Here is a 22,644-nt window from a genome sequence, read left to right on the forward strand (position 1 = left end):
GCGATGGCACCTGACAACAACAACTACAGAAATAAGGAGTCCTAGGAGCATTGTGGGTTATGTGTTGGGCGGCTAATTCAAGATCAGCAGTTTCAATCAACCAGCCGCTCCACAGGAAAAAGAAGAGGCTTTTTGCTCCTATGAAGATTTACAGCCTCGGAAGCCTGATACAGGGTTACAATGAGCTGTAACCGACCTGACATCTCAACACTACCACCACCACCACCACCACTATGTGACACTGACCTAGGGGCTAGGCTTGAGGGTGAAGGGACCAGTGAGGTATGTGTGAACTGTCAAACTTGCAACTGGTACCCATTTGACCTAGCTTGGATAGCTAAGGCTGAACTGATCAGAACCTGACCAGATACAGATAAAGATGATACTGTAAGCAAGTGTAAACTGCTACAATTTGAATGAACTGGACACTTTTGCTTATAAATAGAGCTGCTCAAAATTGCAACAAGAACAAAGATTCTTCAGATCAAGGAACATGCTTGTCTCCTCAGTGCACTAAGTTGATGTTGTTTTTAAGTGCCACTGAGTTGATTCCAACCCTAGCAACCCTGTATAGGGTTTACGAGGAGCAGCTGGTCAGCTTGAACCGCCAACCTTGCAGTTCAAATGGCTTTGCAGTCTGGCACATTAACCCACAGCGCCACACCAGAAGTCCATAGGGATGGGCAATTTAGATACTGTTATAAAAGATGGGAAGAGGGCATTATAAAGGTGTGACGTGGCTGGCTTATAAGCTTTCATGGGTGTGCTTAGTTTCAGAATGAGTTGGGTAAAGTAGAATTCCCAATAAATAGTTTTCCTCTTTTTCCTATGGGTCTGATGAAAGATGGTGGGAGATAATGCTGATAGGATTTTATGGTTCAATTGTGAGTAACTTGGCAGGATTAATGGTGATTGTCAAAACTGTAATTGTAGAAAATGTGTAACTAAAAGGAGGGAGTAGTTAATCTTTGATGACAGAAGAGATGATACTGGAACCATCAAGAAGGAAGAGCATGAATAGAGTGTGAGACCTCTACCTAGAAAAACGACAACAGCAAAGAAGATGACATATAGAGAGACAGAGCAGCTTTGGGCTCTAGGCTCATGGACTGAGTAAGGCTGTGTGTCTGTGGGCAGGAGGCTGGCTTGCAGAATATGCCCTTTGGATACTTAGATGAGTATAATTGTTTTGTTTTTGTAGGTATGCATCACACATTTTTGCTTTGTTCATTGATGAAATATAGGATGTAAATGGGGAACCACATGGAGGAAGCAGGGTAACTGTTGTTGCAGGGAGGGGATTGTAGTCACTGAGATGAAACAAACTGTATGATTTGTTGAATGTACAGGTGATGATCTTGTCTGTAAACTTTCACTCCATGTACAATAAAGTGTTTTTTTTTTTTTTTTTTTTAATGAAGAGATGTGACAAAGAAAATTTAAAAGGTTTATAAAAATGAATTTCTATTTTATATAGTCAAAATTTTTATCTATACTGGCTAAATTCTGATGGGTTAATTCATGATATTTTAAAGAGCATTAGTATAAAGTAGTTTATAAAACATAAACTAGTTATTATCAATGTCAAAATGTTATTCTCTTTAATTAATGGATTGAAAAGTTAAATTTATCCTCTGTGTACTCTGGTAGCACAGTGGTTACAAATTGGGCTGCAAACCACAAGGTCAGCAGTTTGAAACTACCAGCTGTTCCACAGGAGAAAGATGAGGCATTCTGCTTCCATAAAGATTTACAGCCTCGGAAACCCTGTACAGGGTCACTATGAGTCGAAACCGACTCCACGGCACACCACCACCACCACCAATCTGCCTTAAAGGCAGGGTTCTATGATGTCTCATTCTGTGCTTCCTGAGTTCATGTTGTAAAAGCTACTTGTCTAAAATAGGAAATTGATATATTTCCCCACATATTTGAGGGCTGACAATGTCACATTTTCTTTTGCTCCGAGTAACCAAAGAATGTTTTATTATACATACAGGTTATTTTATTATACATGCAGGTTAAAAGAGGTCCAACTTGTTTATTGGTTTAATTTTTCTTGGTGACATGTCTCTGTTTCATTTTTGGGACAATTTCATCTTAACTTTGGCATCTGTACCATTCTGGGTTTGACTAAGGACACAGAATAGAATGCGTGGCTGTGGTGTAATATACTTATGTCAAATGCAAAATAACGGTTGCCATGATCATAGTAGGCATACAAAAGGCCCACTGGGCCCAGAAAAGCAGTGGAAAAATCACTTCCCAGGCATAGGCTATGACATCTAAATAAAGCATTCATTCTGCTTCTTCAACAATGACATCTTCAGTGAATTTTCCAACGATTTCACCAGTGTTCGCATTGGATTGATGTGATGTTTATATTTCAGTTAGACGGCTAAGGGTTGCCTTCTCTTCTAAAGCAGACCTGTCAGGTGTACTGCTAGGTATTTTATTTCCTGGACGGAATTTAGTCTTAGACTCACAAAGGAGCTGGCAATAACTACAGAAGGAAATCAGGAAAACACTGCTGCCCACCTAGTGTACGGTGGTCAACTCTGTTCTGTCAAAGGATAACTGTCAACAGAAGTTCGGAGAACATCAACCAATGGCTCAAAAGAACACTCTGGCTTCATCCAGTTAATTACCTAAAAGTTACCCATCTTTTCAAATTAAGTATAAACCAAGTCATTTTTAGGGGTAAATACATGAAAGTCATAGAGGTTAGAGGTTATCTATACATTTTTCCCAGTACAACAACATGTTTGAAATCAGTCACATGCCTTAATCATGATATAGAAATGGGGTTAGAGTTATACAATCTATGTATGGCATAGAAATGGGGTTAGAGTTATATAATCTACAATCATTAAACTAATAAAGATAAATTCTTTTGTTGAAATGAGTCTTTCATGACTCTACACAAAAACTGATTTTTACAATCACAGTAAGAGACACCCTTCACTGATAAATTGTAATTTTGCAAAACATTTTACTATATGAATACCAGGACACACATACGCCTGTGTCTGTATGTTTGTGCTGACACCTGAGAGCTATGGTGTCTGTTACGTCTCGTTCATTTGGGACAATCTCTAGGATGAAACCATCAAGGGAATACAAAGATACTAAGGTTATCAGACAATATAACATGGACATGGTCGGCCTGCCCTGGGCCTTATTAAAAGTCTTTGTTTAAATTTAACTAAACTGTGTCAACAGGCTGGCAATATTACCATTCATTCTTAATAAAACTAACAAGAAGATCAAATGACTAGAAACGAAAATAGCATTGGCAGGCAGTGTCATAAAAGATGTATGATGAAAAACGGACCCAGCATCAATTTCAATAAGCAGTTCTGAATAGCTTTTCTAAATAGCCCACTAAAGGATTTATTTGTTGTTGTTGTTAAGTGTTGTTGAGTCGGTTCCAACTCATAGTAACCCTGTATTATGTTCCCCTAAAAACATGGTTGCTAACACAAAGTTTCATGCTCTTTTCTTACAATTATAACTGTAAGACTATAAATGTAACATAATAATATAAATACCCCATACAGAGAAAAATATGAAGATAAAAAAAGAAAAATCTCTTCATGAATTCAATTTGGCTTTATAGTAAAAAGCGAGCCACGGCATCTGTTAGAGGCCACCTACCTGTGCTTTTTGATACCATTGGAGAGAGAATCTCCTCCACCACAGTCTTTGCCTTCAGACATCCTGGCTTTTCTACTGCTGGGATGATCTTCCACTTCAAAAGAGTGTGCCGTCACTACTTCCAATCGGCTCAGGGACTGTTCGCACTCGGAATCTGTGGCAGAGCAGGCCCATAGTTACTGAAGTCAACTTCAGAGCAAGGCTGTGCTAACTAACAATGGATATATCCCTTCATGCACCAGGCTCTGAAACTTAAGCAGCCTACTTTGTCCTCCAACAAGCCATCCGTTAACTACCTCCTAAGGGATTTCAGAGAACCTAAACCTAATCAAGCTGAGGTGGTGGATTTATAAAACAGAAATACATTTATATAAACTTACAATGAAGCAGATGCTATACATTTAAAGATTTTCAAGAGATTACCCAGTTCCCCCATAGATTTATATTTTTATCTCTCTCTCAAAGCATCTTAAGCATAATTTACCAAAAAACAAACAAAAAAAAAAACCCCAAAAAACAAAACCTCACACACACACACACAAACCCACTCCCTTTCTAAAATTCATATATGACCAACATTTATAATTTACATTACATCCTATACTGTAGACACAAAAGCAAAGTTAATTAAATATATTTTTTTTTCTGGTTTGGAATTGCTAAAATATTCACAATCTAAAACCTAAAGTATCCATATTTATCTAAATGCCATGTTCCCAATTGGCTATGTGCAGAGTGGAGCCATCTGCCTCCTTACGAATAAGAAGACAATTTATCTTTGTGAGCTACATTCTGGCTTTCAGGCACTTACACACTCTTCTCATTTCAACCTCTCAGGGCGGCTTAGATGAAGGCACGGTGGGCCCTGGGGTTAAGAATTGTGCTAATGGTTTCATGGCTAGTTGAGGAGGCCATACCAAAATCTGAACCCAGAGTTGCTGACTCATTATCTAATGCTTCATACATTTCAAAGTAACAGTCATTCAGTCTCCATGATGTTCTATATACATGTTAAAGAATAGATTCAAGATAACTCCTATAACTCCTCATCTAAAGCAGATGACTATACAACTCAACTCTCCTCAGCTCTGGGGAAACATTCTTACCCTATTTCAAGAAAATTTCCTTACCCAACAAATTTATCGACACTGCTAGTACTCATTTATATTCTATCTTAGCTCATCAGGAAACTAATACTTGTAGTACTTTCTTTGCCGTTCTTCTCCCTTTCCCCAACCTGCCCCACATTCTTTAATTCAGTACAAATGATGGTACCTTATACATATATTTATATTTATCATATTGGGTTGATTTAGAAGAAAAATTGCTGGACAAATACACATGAAGTTGGACATTATACTTTATTCTGGATGCTCCCAACAATCAAATTATTTGCAGAAAGATTTTCAGCAGATGCAAAGCTATTTCTACTGTCTGTGAACATAACTTCAATGGAATTTTGTTCTATCTAATAACAAATAAATAGATAGCATTTTAAAGAATAATTTAAAGAGATAGTTTTCATTGATGATTTGACAGGCAGTCATAAATTTTTATTGAAAAAATTTAAAGCCAATCTGAATGCCAATAATGGGGGTGGTCATCCACTAGATGAAATAAGCAGTTATTCAAATTGTTGTTGTTGTTGTTGTTAAGTGCTGTCAAGTTGGTTCTGACCCACAGCAACATGTATAGGGTTTCCGAGCAGTGGATGGTGAGTTTGAACCGCTGACCTTGCAGTTCAAACTGACCTTGTGGTCAAGTGCTTAGCCTACAGCACCACACCATGACTCCTTATTAAAATTATATATACAAAAATAATTTAATAGGAAACTATTTTTGATATAATGTTGTTGTTGTTTTTGTGCTGTGGAGTCGGTTCCGACTCATTGCGACCCTACACAGGGTTTCTGAGGCTGTAAATCTTTACGGGAGCAGACCACCTCATCTTTTTCCTGCGGAACCACTGGTAGTTTCAAACTGCTGACCTTGCGGCTCGCATCCCGATTCGTAACCACTATGCTACCAGAGCTCCTTTATAACACTAACTCAAAAAAGCAAGATACCAATTTAAAACTCTAAACACAAGCCAAAAAAAACTGTCTGCATTAAAAACAAAGACCAATCTCGTTCAAATATGCAGACATTCAAGGGAGATGCAAAACATTTGTGGAAATGGAATGAACAGTAGTGGGATTTCTCCCACAAACTTTTGAAGCCCCCTTTATGAGCAAATGGGTTCAACAGAGAGAGAGAAGACTGTTTGGGGCACAATGAGGCAAAGAGGGGGTGAGTCAACTTTTTTAGGTAGGCTACAAAGGAGACACAGTGCTCCAAGGCAAATCTTAGAAAAATTAAAAAGGTGTTTGGAGGCAGTAAGAGCCGTAGTTCAGATGGAGCAATGTGAACAGGCGGTGATAGCAAAACCTGAGCAAAAGGTAACAGTGGTGGTCGGAGGGTGGGTTCTACTATTTAATAGTTGTTTCATATGAAAAAATTAAATATTTATAAATGTAGACAAAAGAAACTTGTATCTGTCAGTGTCATTTAAGATGCACTATTAGTTTATAATTTGAAGGTCATGAAAACCAAAAAGCAGTGAAGCAAAATACCGTCTTTGCTTTTTTTAAGGATACTGTGTTTGCTATTAAGAGACATAAATCATAAGACAGGGACTTGTCCACCTAAAAAGAAAATGCACAGTCACAAAAAGCAACTACCCACTAAACAAGGAACAAGAGCTAAAAACAGCAGGAGCTCGTGGGAAGCGAAGGCCAATTGATTTCTAAAGCAAGATTTCAACTTCGTGAATACTAGCTCTAAGACTTTCCTTTCTGAGTCTTGAACAGCCATTCTGAGGACATGTGGTATGGGTCAAACACACTGCTTGTCCGAGGGATATACCACGAGATTGGTGTCCCAATTGTGACAGGCAGTACTGACTCTCTCTGCCTCTTCTCCTTGTCCATGTCTCTTCTATTCATTTTCCATACACTTTTCTTCCCTCATCCATTCTTTCTCTTCCTACCCTGCTTCCTACCCTTTCCTCTAATATAATCAGACTATCTCCAACCTGCCCCTACATGGACGCTGACAAAGGTTACCAATTACCTCCACATTGTAAAGTCTAATGATCACTGTTCAATTCTTATCTTCATTTATCTACTCTATCTGACCTTGCTTAATCTGTCCCTCCCTTCCTTTATTATACACTGATTAAGCATCTGCTATGCAAAAGGAGCTCTGGCAGCGTAGTGGTTACGAATCGGGCTGTGAACCACAAGGTCAGCTGTTCCGTGGGAGAAAGATGAGGCTTTCTGCTCCCGTAAAGATTTACAGCCTCGGAAACCCTGTACAGGGTCACTATGAGTCGGAACCAACTCCACGGCACATAACAACAACAACAACAACATGCAAAAGGCATAACAACAAAAACAAAAAACACAATGCAGAGCCATCACGTGACTACACAGGACAGGACAGAACTCTCCCATGGGTTTTGTAGTGCAGTGAGTTATCTGATACTGACTCTTTTACTCATAGTCTTTGTAACTCCCACCAAACACTGGATGGGACCATACAGAGTGGGTGTATTTCCTCTTTTCTTGATGAGTATGGATAAGAGAAAGTGGGGGAAGATGCCGATAAGATTATATGATCCAATGGGAATGACTGTTAACATGGTTAATTGTGATTATAAAAACTGGGAACTTTAATGTGGAGATTGGTCAATTCTACCATCCTCCAGGGTATAAAATACATAATCACAGAAGCAGAAAGGGGGGGAAATCCCACTACCATCAAGAAAGATCCAGATTAGACTGTGCCCTTTGAACCATGAGATCCCTGCACGAAAAACTTGCCCAATGTTGAGACAGAAAGCTATAATACCATAGAAGTGGCAGAGGAACCGCAGAAGTAAATCTAGGAGCAAGAGCTTGAGACAGAGCAGAGGGTTCCCTGTGGAGTGGGGTGCCTCCAGGCACTTAATTAGGGAGTTGGACTGAGTACCTTTAGCATGAGGCTTATGGCGGAGTGGCATGCCCTTTGGGCATTTATCCGCAGCACTAAAGGAGCTAAGTAATACTGCCCAAACAGAACCGAGGTCAGGCCAAGGAGCTGAGGGTCAGAGAGGGGTCTGCCTATGAGTGTGGCTGGAAAGAGGCTGCCCTGAATGAAGAATTGTACCCTGAGCAATACTGATCCTGAATTGTAACCTAGTGTCCTGGTGTGGTGCTGTAAGACAAGCATTAGAATGCTAATCATAAGGTCAATACCCACCAGCCACTCCTCGGAAACCCTATACTGGGTTGCTATGGATTGGAACTGATTCAATGGCACCTAAAAACAACTTTCATAATAAGCCCCATAATCGTGGGTACTATCTGTTTATATGGCCACTGTAAAGAATTATCAATCCCAGCAAAGATCGAGAGAGTGCTGTCGGAGGGACAGCTGGTGTCAGACTTGGTTAGTAGGTTGAAGGGTGGAGGCAGGTCTGACTCTTGCCTCATGGGAATCAGCCTCGGGCTGACGTGGAGTTTGATTCTCCTTCCCCTTTGTGAGGTCAGAGGTCAGACACTGACCCCATGACACTTTTATGTTTTCCAGACTGTACGTAAATCATTATGGAGTAGAAGACCATACCTTTCTTTCAAACCACTGACCTTTAGATCAGCAACTGAGCACTTAACCACTGCACCACCAGGGCTCTATGTATGCAAGGCATAGTGGGATTTGAAGGTTAAGAGCTTGTTCCTGTCCCTCCCTGGCAGAGTTGTGTGAGGAAATGAGTTCAGTGAGGTTTTCTAAGTGGGATAACAGAAGTCTGCCTGGAAGCAGTAAGCCACAAAGGAAGGGAAGGGGAGGACAGGGCTTCAGAGAAGGACTATGGCTGTGTAGTGACTGAGAAGAGGATGAAGTCGAGGATGATGAGTGTAGGTGGGTAGAGGAAACCTGGGTATGCAGGGTGGGACAAAGTATTCCATCAGGTGGGAATGGAAAACACAGAACGGAATGGTGGCAGGGGCAGGTGAGGCAGAAAGGAGGCTATGAGTCAGTCATGAAGTTAACTATATAAAAATAATCATTAGGTGAGGACAAAGAGAAGATGAAATGAAGCGGGAATGAGGTAGTATCGCAATACATGCTATTCTTTCTGTATACTTGCTAGAGGTAAATCACAAATGTGTCTCTGAGCTTTCTAGCACCAAAGGCAAGGCATGATTAATTACATGATTTATAGTATCCATGAGATAAAAAATAACATCTTGTTAAGTGCTGTCGAGTTAGTTCCAACTCATAGTGACATAGGGTTTCTGAGGCTAGTGGGTTTGAACCACTGACCTTGTGGTTAGCAGCCCTGTGCTTATCCTACAGAGTCATACCGGGACTCCAAAAACTAAGTAGTTACTTACAAGATAAACAAACAAAACATATCAACTACTCAGCTATTTCTAGTGCTAAGAACAGAAAGACATTTAATGTGGGTATAGGCAATCTTTGGGTTAGAAACGTCAGATTTAGGTACACTGCGTTATGAGCCAACACAGAAATAGAAGTTTGAGATACATACAATGGTTCATAATAACAAATGGGTACTATTTTACAACACATATCAAAATATTATTAACACTATTATTATTAAAAGATATTTTAATGTATCTAGATATGCTTCTTAGAATGTTTTTTACGTATAAAAAGGTACACTGTGAGGAGGGCTTCAGAAATTTCATTGAAAAATTGAATGAAAATGTTCTGAAGTCGCCTCAGATATAGCATATACTAAGACTAACATTTCACTGACACCAGCCATGAACTGTACCTAATTGTTCTGACTTAAGTACAAATTAGACTTAAAGACAGATTTAGGAACAGAACTCATTCATAATCTGGGGACTACCTGTAGTGTGAAATGCTTTGTTGGCAGTAGGGAGCCAGCCTTTTAGACTACGCTTTCAGAGCATTAGTTAACAACCTTTCATCTGGAGAATCATTGTTCTAAATATATTGAAACTCAAACGTGATCAGCCAGATACCAAACAGGTCAAAGCAACTTGGGAGGTTTATTAGCCAAGGCCCAAGCCTCCCCACAGCAGCCATTTTGCAGTCTCCCAATATTGCTGAATCAGTGATCAGTCCCAGTACCTCGGGGTGATAACTCAGTCTTAAATCTTTGGTTCCTCTATTTTGCTCCCAAACACAGCTATCAAATAGGCCAGACCTTATCTACCCTTCAGTGTTCCTGGACAACACATCAATTATCAGGCGGAAAGTATAAAGTTCTAGAACTATGTTGAACTTTGGATGGGTAAGTAGGAAAACGTGAAGCAGATACTTTGTATGTACTGTTTTATGGGTTTGTTTATTACCCTCTAGTTCCAAATGGGTTCAGGTGACATAATTAATTATAAGTGTCCGAATAAAACTGAAAACCAGACTATTCTGTGTAAGATAAATGTACTAGCTCACAGACAAACATTTAAGGTAGTCAGTGCTCTTGTCTGATTAATTTCTCAATTAAAACACAGTATTAATAGTATGGCCAAAAAGTGTCCAAGTTTGTTTTAATGTGACTGATTTCCAGTAGACCAGATCTTTAAAGTTCTGCTCACATTAGGATTTAGAACCGTTTTTAATACATTTCAGATAAAAAGCAATCTGAACCTCCTTATCCAAAACCATGGAGCCCTGGTGTGGTGCTGTAGGATAAGCACTGGACCGCTAACCACAGGTCAGCAGTTCAAACCCACCAGCCGTTATTAGGAAGCCTTATGTAGGGTTGCTGTGAGTTAGAACTGACCTGATAGCACTGAACAACAACAGTGTAGAAGCAGCCAATGACTGCAATTGAGTTCACATGACTTTAAAACTCAAGAATTTAAAAAACTATGCATCCGGTTCTTCTTTCATAAGTGAGGAAACTTTTCGGTGTTGATTTGTTAATTATTACTACTGAAAGAAGAGATCCTGAAGTTACAATACAAACATATCAACAGTTCTTATGCATTATCCTTATAAGCAATTTTCTTTTAAGTGATTTTTAGAACCAGCCTGAAAACTGTATGATTGTTGTTGTAAAGTGCTGTCAAATCGGCTCTGACCCATAGCGACCCCTGTATAGGGTTTTCGAGGAGCAGCTGGTGAGCTTGAACCAATGACCTTGCAGTTCAAACAGCACTGTAGTGAGGTGCATTAACCCAAAGTGCCACTCCAGGACTCTGAGAACTGTATTGTTGTTGTTGTTTTTATGTGCTGTGGAGTCGGTTCCAACTCATAGCAACCCTTTGCAGGGTTTCTGAGGCTACAAGTCTCTATGGGAGCAGAAAGCCTCATCTTTCTCCTGAGGAACAGCTGGTAGCTTCGAACTGCTGACCCTGAGGTTCACAGCCCGATTCGTAATCACTATGCTACCAGGAGACTGTATTAGATCCTACTAATATGTAAGAGCACTTGGTTTGTGAAAAGTTGCAGTGTGAGTCCTGATATGAACTCAAACACATTTGACTCCAACACATCACTTCTCCAATGCCTGCGGACATTAAACTAAGTGGCTAAGGAGCTCTGGTAGCGTAGTGGTTACGAGTGCAATTGAGTTAACATGACTTTAAAACTCAAGAATTTAAACGACCACGCAACTAGGAAACTTGCCTTGGTGTGTACATCTTATACAAAGAAATTACCTGGGCATATCCTTCATGATTTACTGAAAAGAGTCAATCTTAGCATCTTTTTTGGGGGAGCCCAGTGACTCTATATAATAAGCACTGGACTGTGAACCACAGGGTCTGTGGTTTGAGCCTGTCAGCCTCACTGTGGGAGAAAGATGAGGCTTTCTGCTCCTGTGATGATTTAAAGCCTCAGAAACACAGGGACAAAGAGTTGATAAGAATTGGAACCAACTCCAGGGCACTTAATAACAACAACAACCATCACCTTTTTAGCTTGCCATTATGCACATGTCTCAATCATGGGCTTTTCCCTGCTTTTGAAGTCCCACCTGCCATAGGAATGATTTGATCTGTAACTAATCATGATCTTCCAATCATTTTGTCTTCTCATATATATAATGAATGAGCAGCTTAAGTGTGAGTCAGCAGATTCCAGTGACCTCTGTACTGGATACATGCTGATGGTTTTTCTCAATCAAATAATTGTTTTGTCGTTGTCCTGGTTTATAGAGGTTACAGAAAAGGGTCTCAATAAAATGAGTAGTGCAAAGGTGCAAGATGTAGGAGAGCTGTGGGAAATGCTCAAATAACCCTTCTCCTCCTACTACTCAGGAGTACTGATGTGGCGGTGTAGGATAAGCAGTGAACTGTTCATTGAGAGGTCGGCGGTTCAAATCCACCAGCTGCTCCTTGTAAACCCTACGCAGGGTTGCTATGAGAAGAGACCCACTTCATGAGACACTGCTACCACCACTGCCCGTTACTGAAGGTAGCAGCGAAGTACCAGGAGGTGCACAGCATTACTGAACACCTTTACAGTAACATATGCACTTCCCCCTCACTAGACACATTCTAGAAATGTCCAAAGTAATCCAAGGTACAGCCTGAAATACCAGTGCCAATTTTTTATTTCGACTTAAGGTCAAATTGCTTAAACTAAAAATAAACAAACAAATAAAAATGGCTTCAACTCATAAATATGAAGGACAGAGAGAAAATAAATGAAACCTGCCACATTTGAAGTAAATTATTAACTGAAAATCAAGATGAATCTCCAAGGTAGCTGACAAAACATTGCTCGCTTCAACAGTCTACTAAGGAAGTGGCTAACACTTGGAACAGACTCTTGGCAGCAGATGAGAGTCAGAAATGTTTTAGACACATCCTCTCTGAAGGATGTCCAAGGTCAAAGTTAGTCAATTGGTAGAGTGCGCTTTTGACAGAGTATTTAAAATTACTGGCTTATCCCCAAACAACTAAATCTACTATACTGTTTTCTAAAACTGGGAAAATCTGTACATGTATTTAGGCATGTACCCAGTTAAGGGTGTTCATTGTATATACTAGAAGATGAAGAAAATGATTGGAAGATCATGATTAGTTGCAGGTCCAATCATTCCTATTGCAGGTGAAACTTCAGAAGCAGGGAAAAGCCCATGATTGTGATATGTGAATAATTGCAGGCTAAAAAAGATGGTGGTTGTTAAGTACGTGGCCTACTTGAAATCTCACGTGTATCATGTTTTAGACTACTAAATTCAGACCTTCTCGATTTGTCTTGACATCTTTTCTTAAAAAGAGTTTCAGGAAGTCCATATACACATATTATTTACAAAGTAAATAATTCTGAACTTAAAGACCAGTTTCAGAATAATTCAGTTATAAAAGAAAGCATTGTCATGTGACTTCAATTTAGTAAATGAAAATTTATGATGCAACTACCTGGGAAAGTTGCCAAAACAGTTTCAAAAGTCTAATAAGCTATGATTTGTACCATCCAAGCATTCAAAGTCCAGTCTGGTGAAGGACATACATGTGAACCCAGGTTTGTACTACATATGGATGTAGTGGGTGCAGGAACTCTTAGGGGGTATCAGGGTAAGTTTCAAAGCAGAGATGACATCTGAACTGTATTGTGAAAGATAAAGTTGGGTTTAAGGTAGGGAAATAGGACACTTGGTATTACGGGATGAAAAAACAAACCCCAAACCTAAAAGAACAAGGTGTGCCCAATAATATTTGGCAAAGAGAGGAGGACAGCCACAGGGAAAGACAGAATCACCAGAGATGAGGTTTTAAAGTAAGTCTGATGAGAGTCTGGGCTTTGACCTGTAGGCGATGGTGAGTCCGTGAATCAATGGAAGGTTGTTCAGGGAGTGATAAGGTACTGACCTTTACAGAAAAAGCTGACGTATTATATTAGTGTCCTGTGGCCACTGTAAGAAGTCCTGGTGGCACAGTAGTTAAGCACTTGACTACCAACTAACAGGTTGGTGGTGTGAACTATGGGAGAAAGATGTGGCAGTGTGCGTTCCTGAAGATTTGCTGTAGCTGCTGGGTGTTGTGGAGTAGGTTCTGACTATCTATAACGGCCACACAGGATAGAGGAGAACTGCCCCACTGGGGTTTTGAAAAGCAGATCCCCACACCTTTGCTCCTGCTTGGTGGCTGGAGACCACATGACCTTCCCACCGTTAGAGCTCATTTCCATGAGGATTACAGGTTTTGACACAGTTCTGCCCTACCCCACAGAGTTTCCAGAAGTTAAAATCCACTTGATGACAGTCGGTGTCGGAACTTTGTGGTAATTTGTTAAGTGGTTGCCAAAACCCCACACTTGTTGCTGTTTATTCAATTTTGACTCATTAGGGATCCTATAGAATAGAGCAGAACTACCCCATTGGGTTTCCATAGCTGTAAATCTTGAAGGAAGCAGGTTGCCACATCTTTCTCCCATTGAGCAGCAGGTGGGTTCAAACCACTGAATTCTTGACAAGCAGGTCAACACTTAACCCACTACTTTGCAGGCCTCCTTACCACAAAGTTAGCGGCTAAAATTACAGAAAGTTCTCATCTCAGATTTTTGGAGATCAGAGTCCAAAATCAAGACTCTGCTCCATCCTGAGGTTCTCAGAAAAAACTTGTTCCTTGCCTCTTCCAGCTGTGGGTGGCTGGTGGCATTTTGGGGCTTGTGGCTACTTCACTCTAATCACGGCCTTCTCCTTTGTGTTCCTAGCTAATGTCCCACTGCCTTTCTTTTATAAAGTTACTTGCAATGGCTTTTCTGTAGTCCTGGTGTGGCACTGCAGGACAATGAAGTGGTCTTCAAGGTCAGTTTGGATTGCAAGGATGGCTGTTCCAACTCACCAACCGCTCCTTGGAAACCCTACGCAGGGTCCAACTATGGGTTGGAACCGACTTGAAGGAACTTAACAACACCGACATTTAGGTGCCATCTGGGTTGACCATTGATGATCTTCTCATCTCAGGATCTTTGACTTACTCACATTCACAAAGTTACTTTATTTTTCCAAATAAGGTAACACTGACAAATTCTTAGGATTAAGACATGGACATACCCGGGGGATTGGTGAGCATTTCTCAGCCCACCATACCTGGAAATATGCAATGTGGAGATGAGCAGACAAGAACAAGGATTAGGAGCATGGAAAGTCATTAGGAAGGCCACTGTCACAGTCTAGAGGATTCAGAGAAGAGGGACAGCCAAACGATGGCAATGGCAGTGAATATGTTGTTGTTGTTAGGTACCATCGAGTCGGTACCGACTCACAGCAACCTTATGCACAGCAGAACAAAACACTGCCCGATCCTGGGCCAACCTCACAACTGTTGCACGCTTGAGCCCACTGATGCTGCCACTTTGCCAATCCATCTTACTGGGGGTCTTCCTCGTTTCTCTGACCCTCCTTATTGAAGGATTCTCTGTGCAAATTATTGAATGATGCAGAAAAAGTATTAAAAGAAGATGGAAGGGATACACAGAGTTACTGTACCAAATGGAAATGGTTTTTGTTCAACCGTTTCAAGAGGTAGTATATGATCAAGGGCAGTAAGTTAAATAAAGGGTGAGGAAAAGACTACCTACCTAGATATGGGGGACCAAGGAGAGGGAGTAAACATAAATTTCACATTTGCAGCTTTCACGGTGGGTAGATAATGACAGTATTAACCAAGATAGAGAAAACAGATTCAGAACAGGATGACATGTCCCGTTTCCAACATACGGAGTTTGAGATGCTTGGGGCCCAAATGAAAATTTTTAGTAAAGATATGGGGATCATAATAATCCTATTATGCTCCACAACCAACTGTCCCTCAAGGTCAGTTCATTTTACGTCAAAAATATACAACAAAATTTTATTCACTCAAACATTTGAATTCCTCTCCTAGATAAGCTCTGGTAGCGTAGTGGTTACGAATCAGGCTGCAAACTGCATGGTCAGCAGTTCGAAACTACCAGCTGTTCCGTGGGAGAAAGATAAGGCGTTCAGCTGCTGTAAAGACTTACAGCCTCAGAAACCCTGTACAGGGTTGCTATGAGTTGGAACGGACTCCACAGCATATAACCACCAACCAGGGATCCAACATTCCTTGTGGGACTTATCGTCTTGTTGATGGCAGGGCTGATACAAATCAAATGATCCTGCAAACCAATACAGAATTAAAACATGGCAAGCACTATGGTACATAAAGAGTCAACCAGGCTTCCTTGAGGAAGTCTCTGGATCTTAAGTGCTAAGATCAGAAGGTTAACAAGCTAACTCGGGCCATAAAAATGGGACAGAAGCGAAACTTTCCATTCTCGCTAAAAGTGCTTTTATTGAAACAATTCTCAACTCTCATCTAGGCCTCTATAACCTCAAATCTATCTTTACTAGGAAAGCAGAAATATTCTATTAGAATGTGAACTCCTCCAGTGTAAGGGGCCATGCCTTACTTCCATTGGATTCTCAGCAGTATAATGCAAGCATATCCTAAGAATTTCACAAATGTTCGTTGCTGTTGTTATTAAGTACTGTCAAGTCAGTTCCAACTCATGGCGACCCTGTATAGGGTTTCCAAGGAGCGGCTGGTGACTTTAAACCACCGACCTTGTGGTGTAAACCGACCTTGCAGTCTTCTAATCTGACATTATCCTATAAACTTAATTATCTCTTTTGGCTCCTCACCATGTATACACAAAAATGAAAATTCCTTGCTGTAAAGTGCCGCTGAGTCAGTTCCAACTCACAGTGCTTCTGTACAGGGTTTCTCAGGACTGGCTGGTAGGTTCAAACCAAACTTGCAGCCCAGGGCTTATCCTACAGTGCCACATCAGGACTCTTGCAATTCCTTAGTAGGAATAATACATTAGAAGCTGGTTCTGCACACTTCCTGGCTTTCTCTCTTATAACCCTTCATCATCGAAAATCTTCTCTAAAGCCTTGCTTTAGCCATACCACATTTCATGCTTTCTTTGCCTGTGTATGCCTCCACATGTTCTCTCCCCATATTACCTCTCCGCAGAACTCTTATTGACTCTTAAAAATACCCATCAAATAGCATTTATTTTATGAAATGTCACTCAATGTCCCCTCTCCTCTGAGTTTCTATTAGCATCTCTTACGTATCATGGTGACACTTATTTACTTGTCCAACAAGTGTTTACTGAGCACCTCAGTCTTGGCCCAGCACTATCTATTCTAGGCCCAGGAATACATCAGTGAGCCAAACAAGGTTCCTTCGTCATTAAGGGGTTTACCTTCTAGTTGTGGAGGATCAACAAACGCATATGATGTGAAAGGTGATATTTTAAAAAGACGAATAACTAAGAGGGTGAAGGTCTTTCTGAATAGAAAAGTGAAGGACGTGGGAGAGAGGTCCTGATAGATGTTTGGGATAAGAGAGTTCCTACAGAGGGAAGAAAGAGAAGTAAAGGCCTGAGGAGAAGCAGCAGGGCCTACCAGACACTGAGCAATGAGGCTGTATGATGGAGGAAGACAAGTGAGAGAATCAGGCAGGTTCCCAGAAGAGATCAGTGGGCCAGGTCATCTAGGACCTTGGTTTGATCATGGCCAAGAAGCAAAGCCACTGGCGGGTCTGTGAAGAGAATTAGGGCAAAGTGATTCAGATTTTGAAAAGACCACTCTGACTATTGTGTTCAAAATATTGCTAGAAATAAAGGAGAGAGCAGAGATCAGTTAGAAACCCACCAAAATAAACCAAATGGGAGATGTACGGGCCTAGGTCTAGCAGAATTATGAGGAATGGTCAGAAGATGTAATATTTTGAGGGCAGAGCTGACACCATTTGTTGATGGACTGAAAGTAGGGCATGAGAGAGAAGGAGTCTGTGGTGGAAAACTCAAAGGTCCTCACCCTTGCCCTAAGTAACTTAAAGGGCAGATCTTCCTTTTGCCAAGGTAGAGACTGCAGGAAGAACAAGCTGGTGAACAGAGATCAAAGGGCGCTCTTACAGACATTGTAAAACATTTAAGAGACTCCATTAGATACGTCTGGAGTCCTGATGTGGTGCTGCAAGGTCAGCGGTTCAAACCACCAGCTGCTCCTCAGAATCCTTATACAGGGTCACGATGAGTCAGAACTGACTCAATGGTACTTCACAACAACATTAGATATGTAAGGGGAGATATTCATTCTGTTGTGTATAGGGTTACTATGAGTCGGTACTGACTCGATGGCACCTAACAACATCAAGTTGTTAGGTAGATATGAGTCTGCAAGAAATTTAGAACGATTAAGGCTGAAGAGCTAAAATTATGAATTTATCAGAATATTGATGATACTTATAAACAGGGAACTGGATGAGGTCATCTAAGACAATGCTGCTCAAACATTAAGGTACATATGAATCACCGGGGGACCTGTAAAAATGCATATTTTTATTTGATAGGCATATCAAATAAAAAAATAGTTATATAGATCCTATATTCCCAAGAGGCTCCCAGGTGATTCTGATGCTTCAAAACCAAATACTAGGTGTCCTCAGGTTGATGGTGATTGACGGCGAATCCGAGTGTGTCAGACAGAACAGGCCAGCAATCCCTTCTTCTGAGGCAACTCTGGGTGTTACCTGAATGACCAAACTTTCAGTTAGCAGCCTAGCACTGATTCTTTAATCTATGCCATGTTCCACAGACCACCACCTAACACGGATTCTTTAATCTATGCCACGTTCCACAGACCACCGCCTAGCACTGATTCTTTAATCTATGCCATGTTCCACAGACCACCGCCTAACACTGAATCTTTAATCTATGCCATGTTCCACAGACCACCGCCTAGCACGGATCATTTAATCTATGCCCATGTTCCACAGACCACCACCTAGCACTGATTCTTTAATCTATGCCATGTTCCACAGACCACTGCCTAACACTGATTTTTTAATCTATGCCATGTTCCACAGACCACCGCCTAGCATGGATTCTTTAATCTATGCCCATGTTCCACAGACCACTGCCTAGCACGGATTCTTTAATCTATGCCATGTTCCACAGACCACCGCCTAGCACGGATTCTTTAATCTATGTCAGGTTCCAAAGACCACCACCTAGCACGGATTCTTTAATCTATGCCCATGTTCCACAGACCACCACCTAGCACGGATTCTTTAATCTATGCCCATGTTCCACAAACCACCTGTTGAGTATAAATGAGAAGGGGAAAGAGAAGCAAACTTGTTCAATGAATGCACTGGAAACACTCCGTTACATAAAAGATGCAAAAGGAAGTGTTTTTGGAGGGAGACAGTAAACAACAACTTTACAAGCTGGTGAACGGTCAAGAAAGAGCAGACCAGAGAAAGAACTCTTCCATTAGGTAGTGGTGTTTATTACAATGGTGAGCAAGTCAAGAGCAACTTCAGCAGAATGGTGGGGATAAAGGTCAAATGCAGGGAGTTCAAGAAGGAATAATGGGACAGGAAAGTGATGTGAGATCAAAGGTATTTTTTAAGATACAGCATTTTTTAAAGATTAAGATATGTTGATGATAATCACCTCGGAGACACGGAATAATCGGTAATCTTGGACTAAGAAGAAACTGCATAATGTCCTAATAGGTGAGAGGCATAAAATCAATGGCACGAATGGAATGGTTGGTCTCAATTAGCAACATAACACCCAATCCCTATAGAGCAGACAAGGCATGTTAGGTGGGGACACATGCAGGCGTGTTAGCAGTTGAGGGAGTGAAAAATGAGGATTTTCTCAGTGACATAGCAATGTCCACAGATGGGGACTCAACAAAAGAGGAGGATGGAGTGGGGGGTGGGGGTGGGTAAGGAAGAAATATACATAGTGTTACGTAACATGATACAATGTCACAAGGCATAGTTAACTCTCAAGTAAAGGGGTAACAGGAATACAATTGCTATGAGAACAGAGTTGGATGAAATCACCAGGTACAAGACAGGTCCAGATGACAGAAAATACAGGGTAGGCATAGATGAGAAAGATATAGGCATTTTAAAAATATTTCAGAATACTGGGATTTGGAATATGAGAAACAGTTTTACTAAATGGTCATTTTTGTACTTGTCAGTTCTCAACAAAAGCACCATCAGCTTTGGACATTGTGTGTGTATATATATATATATATATATATAAACTACAGATGAAAAGTCAGTGACGACCGGATATGCTTTGACTGCATTAAGCCATACAGCAAAAGTCATAATGGTTTCTGTTCTTTCCCTCCATACAAAACCACAGTGATTACATTACTTTCTGGTTTTAATTTTCCTATTTAAAAGAACATGAGCACCTACCCTTATAACTGCTGAGAAATGCTAAAACTGGGTTCAATCTCATGATATAATTATCTATTGGTTTTGCTAGTCTACATTGAAGAATTTTACGTATTATTCATGCACATGTCAACTAAAACATCATTAAGAGGAAAACCTTGCAAGGATGTTTTTCTGGAGCAGCTGATTTTAACATATTTCTGAAAAGGAAACATGACTGAACAAGAAAAACAATATAGTTTTTAAACTACAATATTCAAAGGACAGTAACTCTTTCAGCACAACATCAGGACTCTGTATTATTTGGGTTAGCCAGTAATGAAAGATTCAAAAGTAACTCCACAGAATGTTGTTGTTTTTGTTAAGCACTATAGTATCGGTTCCAACTCACAGTGACCTTATATACCATTTCTTGGGATGTTAATCTTTGTGCGAGCAGAAAGCTTCATCTTTCTCCAAAGAACAGATAGCAGGCTTGAACCACTGATTCAAGTGGTTTGTAGTCCTGTGATTATCTAACAAAGCCTTTGCACTCCACACCCCCACATATAATTAGAAAAATCACAAAATTATGTACCGTCTTTACTTTTCCTCCCCATAGCTACTCTTTCATTCCACCGCCCCTCTGTGAGCAGACCCTGAGAACATCAGCTTGAAAGCAACTTACTCTACTGAAAATTTCATAATATCGAATTTTAAATAATGTCAAATCCCTATTCCCTTTTTTAATATCCATCTTCCCCCTCCCCCACAAGATCCAAAGTGGTATATACAGACTGTGGGAAATCAGTTAAGTATCACAGATTAACTGGTGCTTTTTTTTGCATATAAACGTACTTTTTAAGGGAAGACAGAAGTATCACTGACTTTAATGCAAAAATTCACATTCAATACTCAACGATAGAGAACAACAATTGTTAGTTGCTGAAAGTACTTCAGTATGGGTTGCACTTCAATATAAAGAAAATAAAAATCCTCATAATTGGGCCAATAAATACCATCATGACAAATGGAAAAAAAGTTTGAAGTTGTCAAAGACGTCATTTCCTTGGATCTACTAACAACACTCTTGGATACAGCAGTCAAGAAATCAAAGGACATATTCCATTAGGCAAATCTGCTGCAAGACCTCTTTAAAGTGTTTATGAGTAAAGACATCAGTTTGAGGACTAATGTGCACCTGACTCAAGCCATGGTATTTTCAATAGCCTTATATGCATGTGAAAGATGGACAATACATAAGAAAGAGCTTAGCAGAATTGATGCATATGTATTAGGATGTTGGAGAAGAATACTGAAACTACCATGAACTGCCAAAGAACAAACAAATATGTATTGGAAGAAGTACTTCCAGAAAGCTCCTTAAAAGTGAGGATGGTGAGACTTTGTCTCTCATACTCTGGCCATGTTATCAGGAGGGACCAGTCCCTTGAGAAGGATATTATGCATGATAAAGTGGAGGAGCAGCAAAAAAGAGGAAGACCCCTGCCCCAGTGTGATGGACTGACACAGTGGCATTTGTAACAGGTTCAAGTGTAACAACAATTTTGAGGATGATACAGGACGCAGGCAGTCTTTCATTCTCTTATGCATAGAGTTACCATGAGTCAGAACCAACTAGATGGCACCTAACAGGGCTACAAATAGATACAGTCCCTCTCATGATAAAGAAACAAATACAATACAATGGAAGGGCTAATAAATGAGGTATAACCAAAAAGACAAAACCCATTGCTGTCTAGTCAATTCCCACTAGAAAAAGAAGAAATGATTCAATTCAGCCTGGGAGAGTTAGGAAAAATAAGACGAACTGGTAGTTCAAAGATGGTTGAGGGTCATGGTAAGCGGAGAAGGTAGTATAAAGTACAGTAGAAAGTAATAGAGAGAAATATGTAAAAGGAATCACTTCATTTCCCCAAAAGGTTCCTTTTATATATGTCTGGAGTCTGGGTTTGCTGCTATAGAATAAGCATTGGACCACAAGGTTGGTGGTTCAAACCCACCAGCCGCTCTTTGGAAACACTCTACAGGGTCACGATGAGTCAAATTGACTCAATGACACTCAACAACAACAACAACATATGTCCATCACTTTATTTTCCAGAAGAATGAGGTTTTCCCTAGAACTAGTTAGACTCCAGTTAAATCTTTTCCTCAATACGCATGTATGCTTAGCACTTTTCCTATGAAATATTTAAAGTTACACTCAAAATTTCACTCAACACAATCATTTAATTCTTTAAACATACACACACACACACACATACAATAAGGACAAACTGCCATACTTCATCAGGTTTATCTCCTAAATAATTTTACATAATGGAATTCGACAAATATGTTTGAAAAAAATGTGTTTGCTTTATGGTGTTTTATGAAATTTTTAGTCACTTAGCATACTGGAAAAATAATTATCCCGAGAGATCTCTTGGACTAGAAAAATTATTCTCCTTCACAGTTGGTTCAGCATCATGATTTTGTCTCACTATGTTAGATTTCCATTGTTCCCGATGATCTGAAAAGTCTAAATGATAGATCATGACAAAGAGACATGATAAAGGGAAACAGGAAGTCACATGGATATTGTTATTGTTGCCAAGTGCCTTGAGTCAGTTCTGCCACATGGTGACCCTGTATTGGGTTTCTGAGGAGTGGCTGTTCTGTTTGAACAGCCGATCTTGTCATTCAAACTGACCTTTTGGTCCAGTGCATTATCCTGTAGCACCATACCAGAACATGAGCTCTAAATAAATTTTAAAAAAAAAAA

The 22,644-nt window shown here is 40.2% G+C and overlaps 1 protein-coding gene across 1 annotated transcript in view; it reads right to left on the reverse strand.

Annotated features, from left to right (window-relative positions):
• OSBPL1A (oxysterol binding protein-like 1A) overlaps positions 1-22,644 on the reverse strand; it is a 274,214-nt gene that overhangs the window by 74,610 nt on the left and 176,960 nt on the right. The window contains exon 16 of the mRNA XM_006835025.1: positions 3,658-3,811. Coding sequence (XP_006835088.1) covers positions 3,658-3,811 — 154 coding nt within the window. The remainder of the gene's footprint in view (positions 1-3,657; positions 3,812-22,644) is intronic.

This window comes from Chrysochloris asiatica, unplaced genomic scaffold, assembly GCF_000296735.1.
Source record: "Chrysochloris asiatica unplaced genomic scaffold, ChrAsi1.0 scaffold00015, whole genome shotgun sequence".
Lineage (NCBI taxonomy): Eukaryota > Metazoa > Chordata > Mammalia > Afrosoricida > Chrysochloridae > Chrysochloris > Chrysochloris asiatica.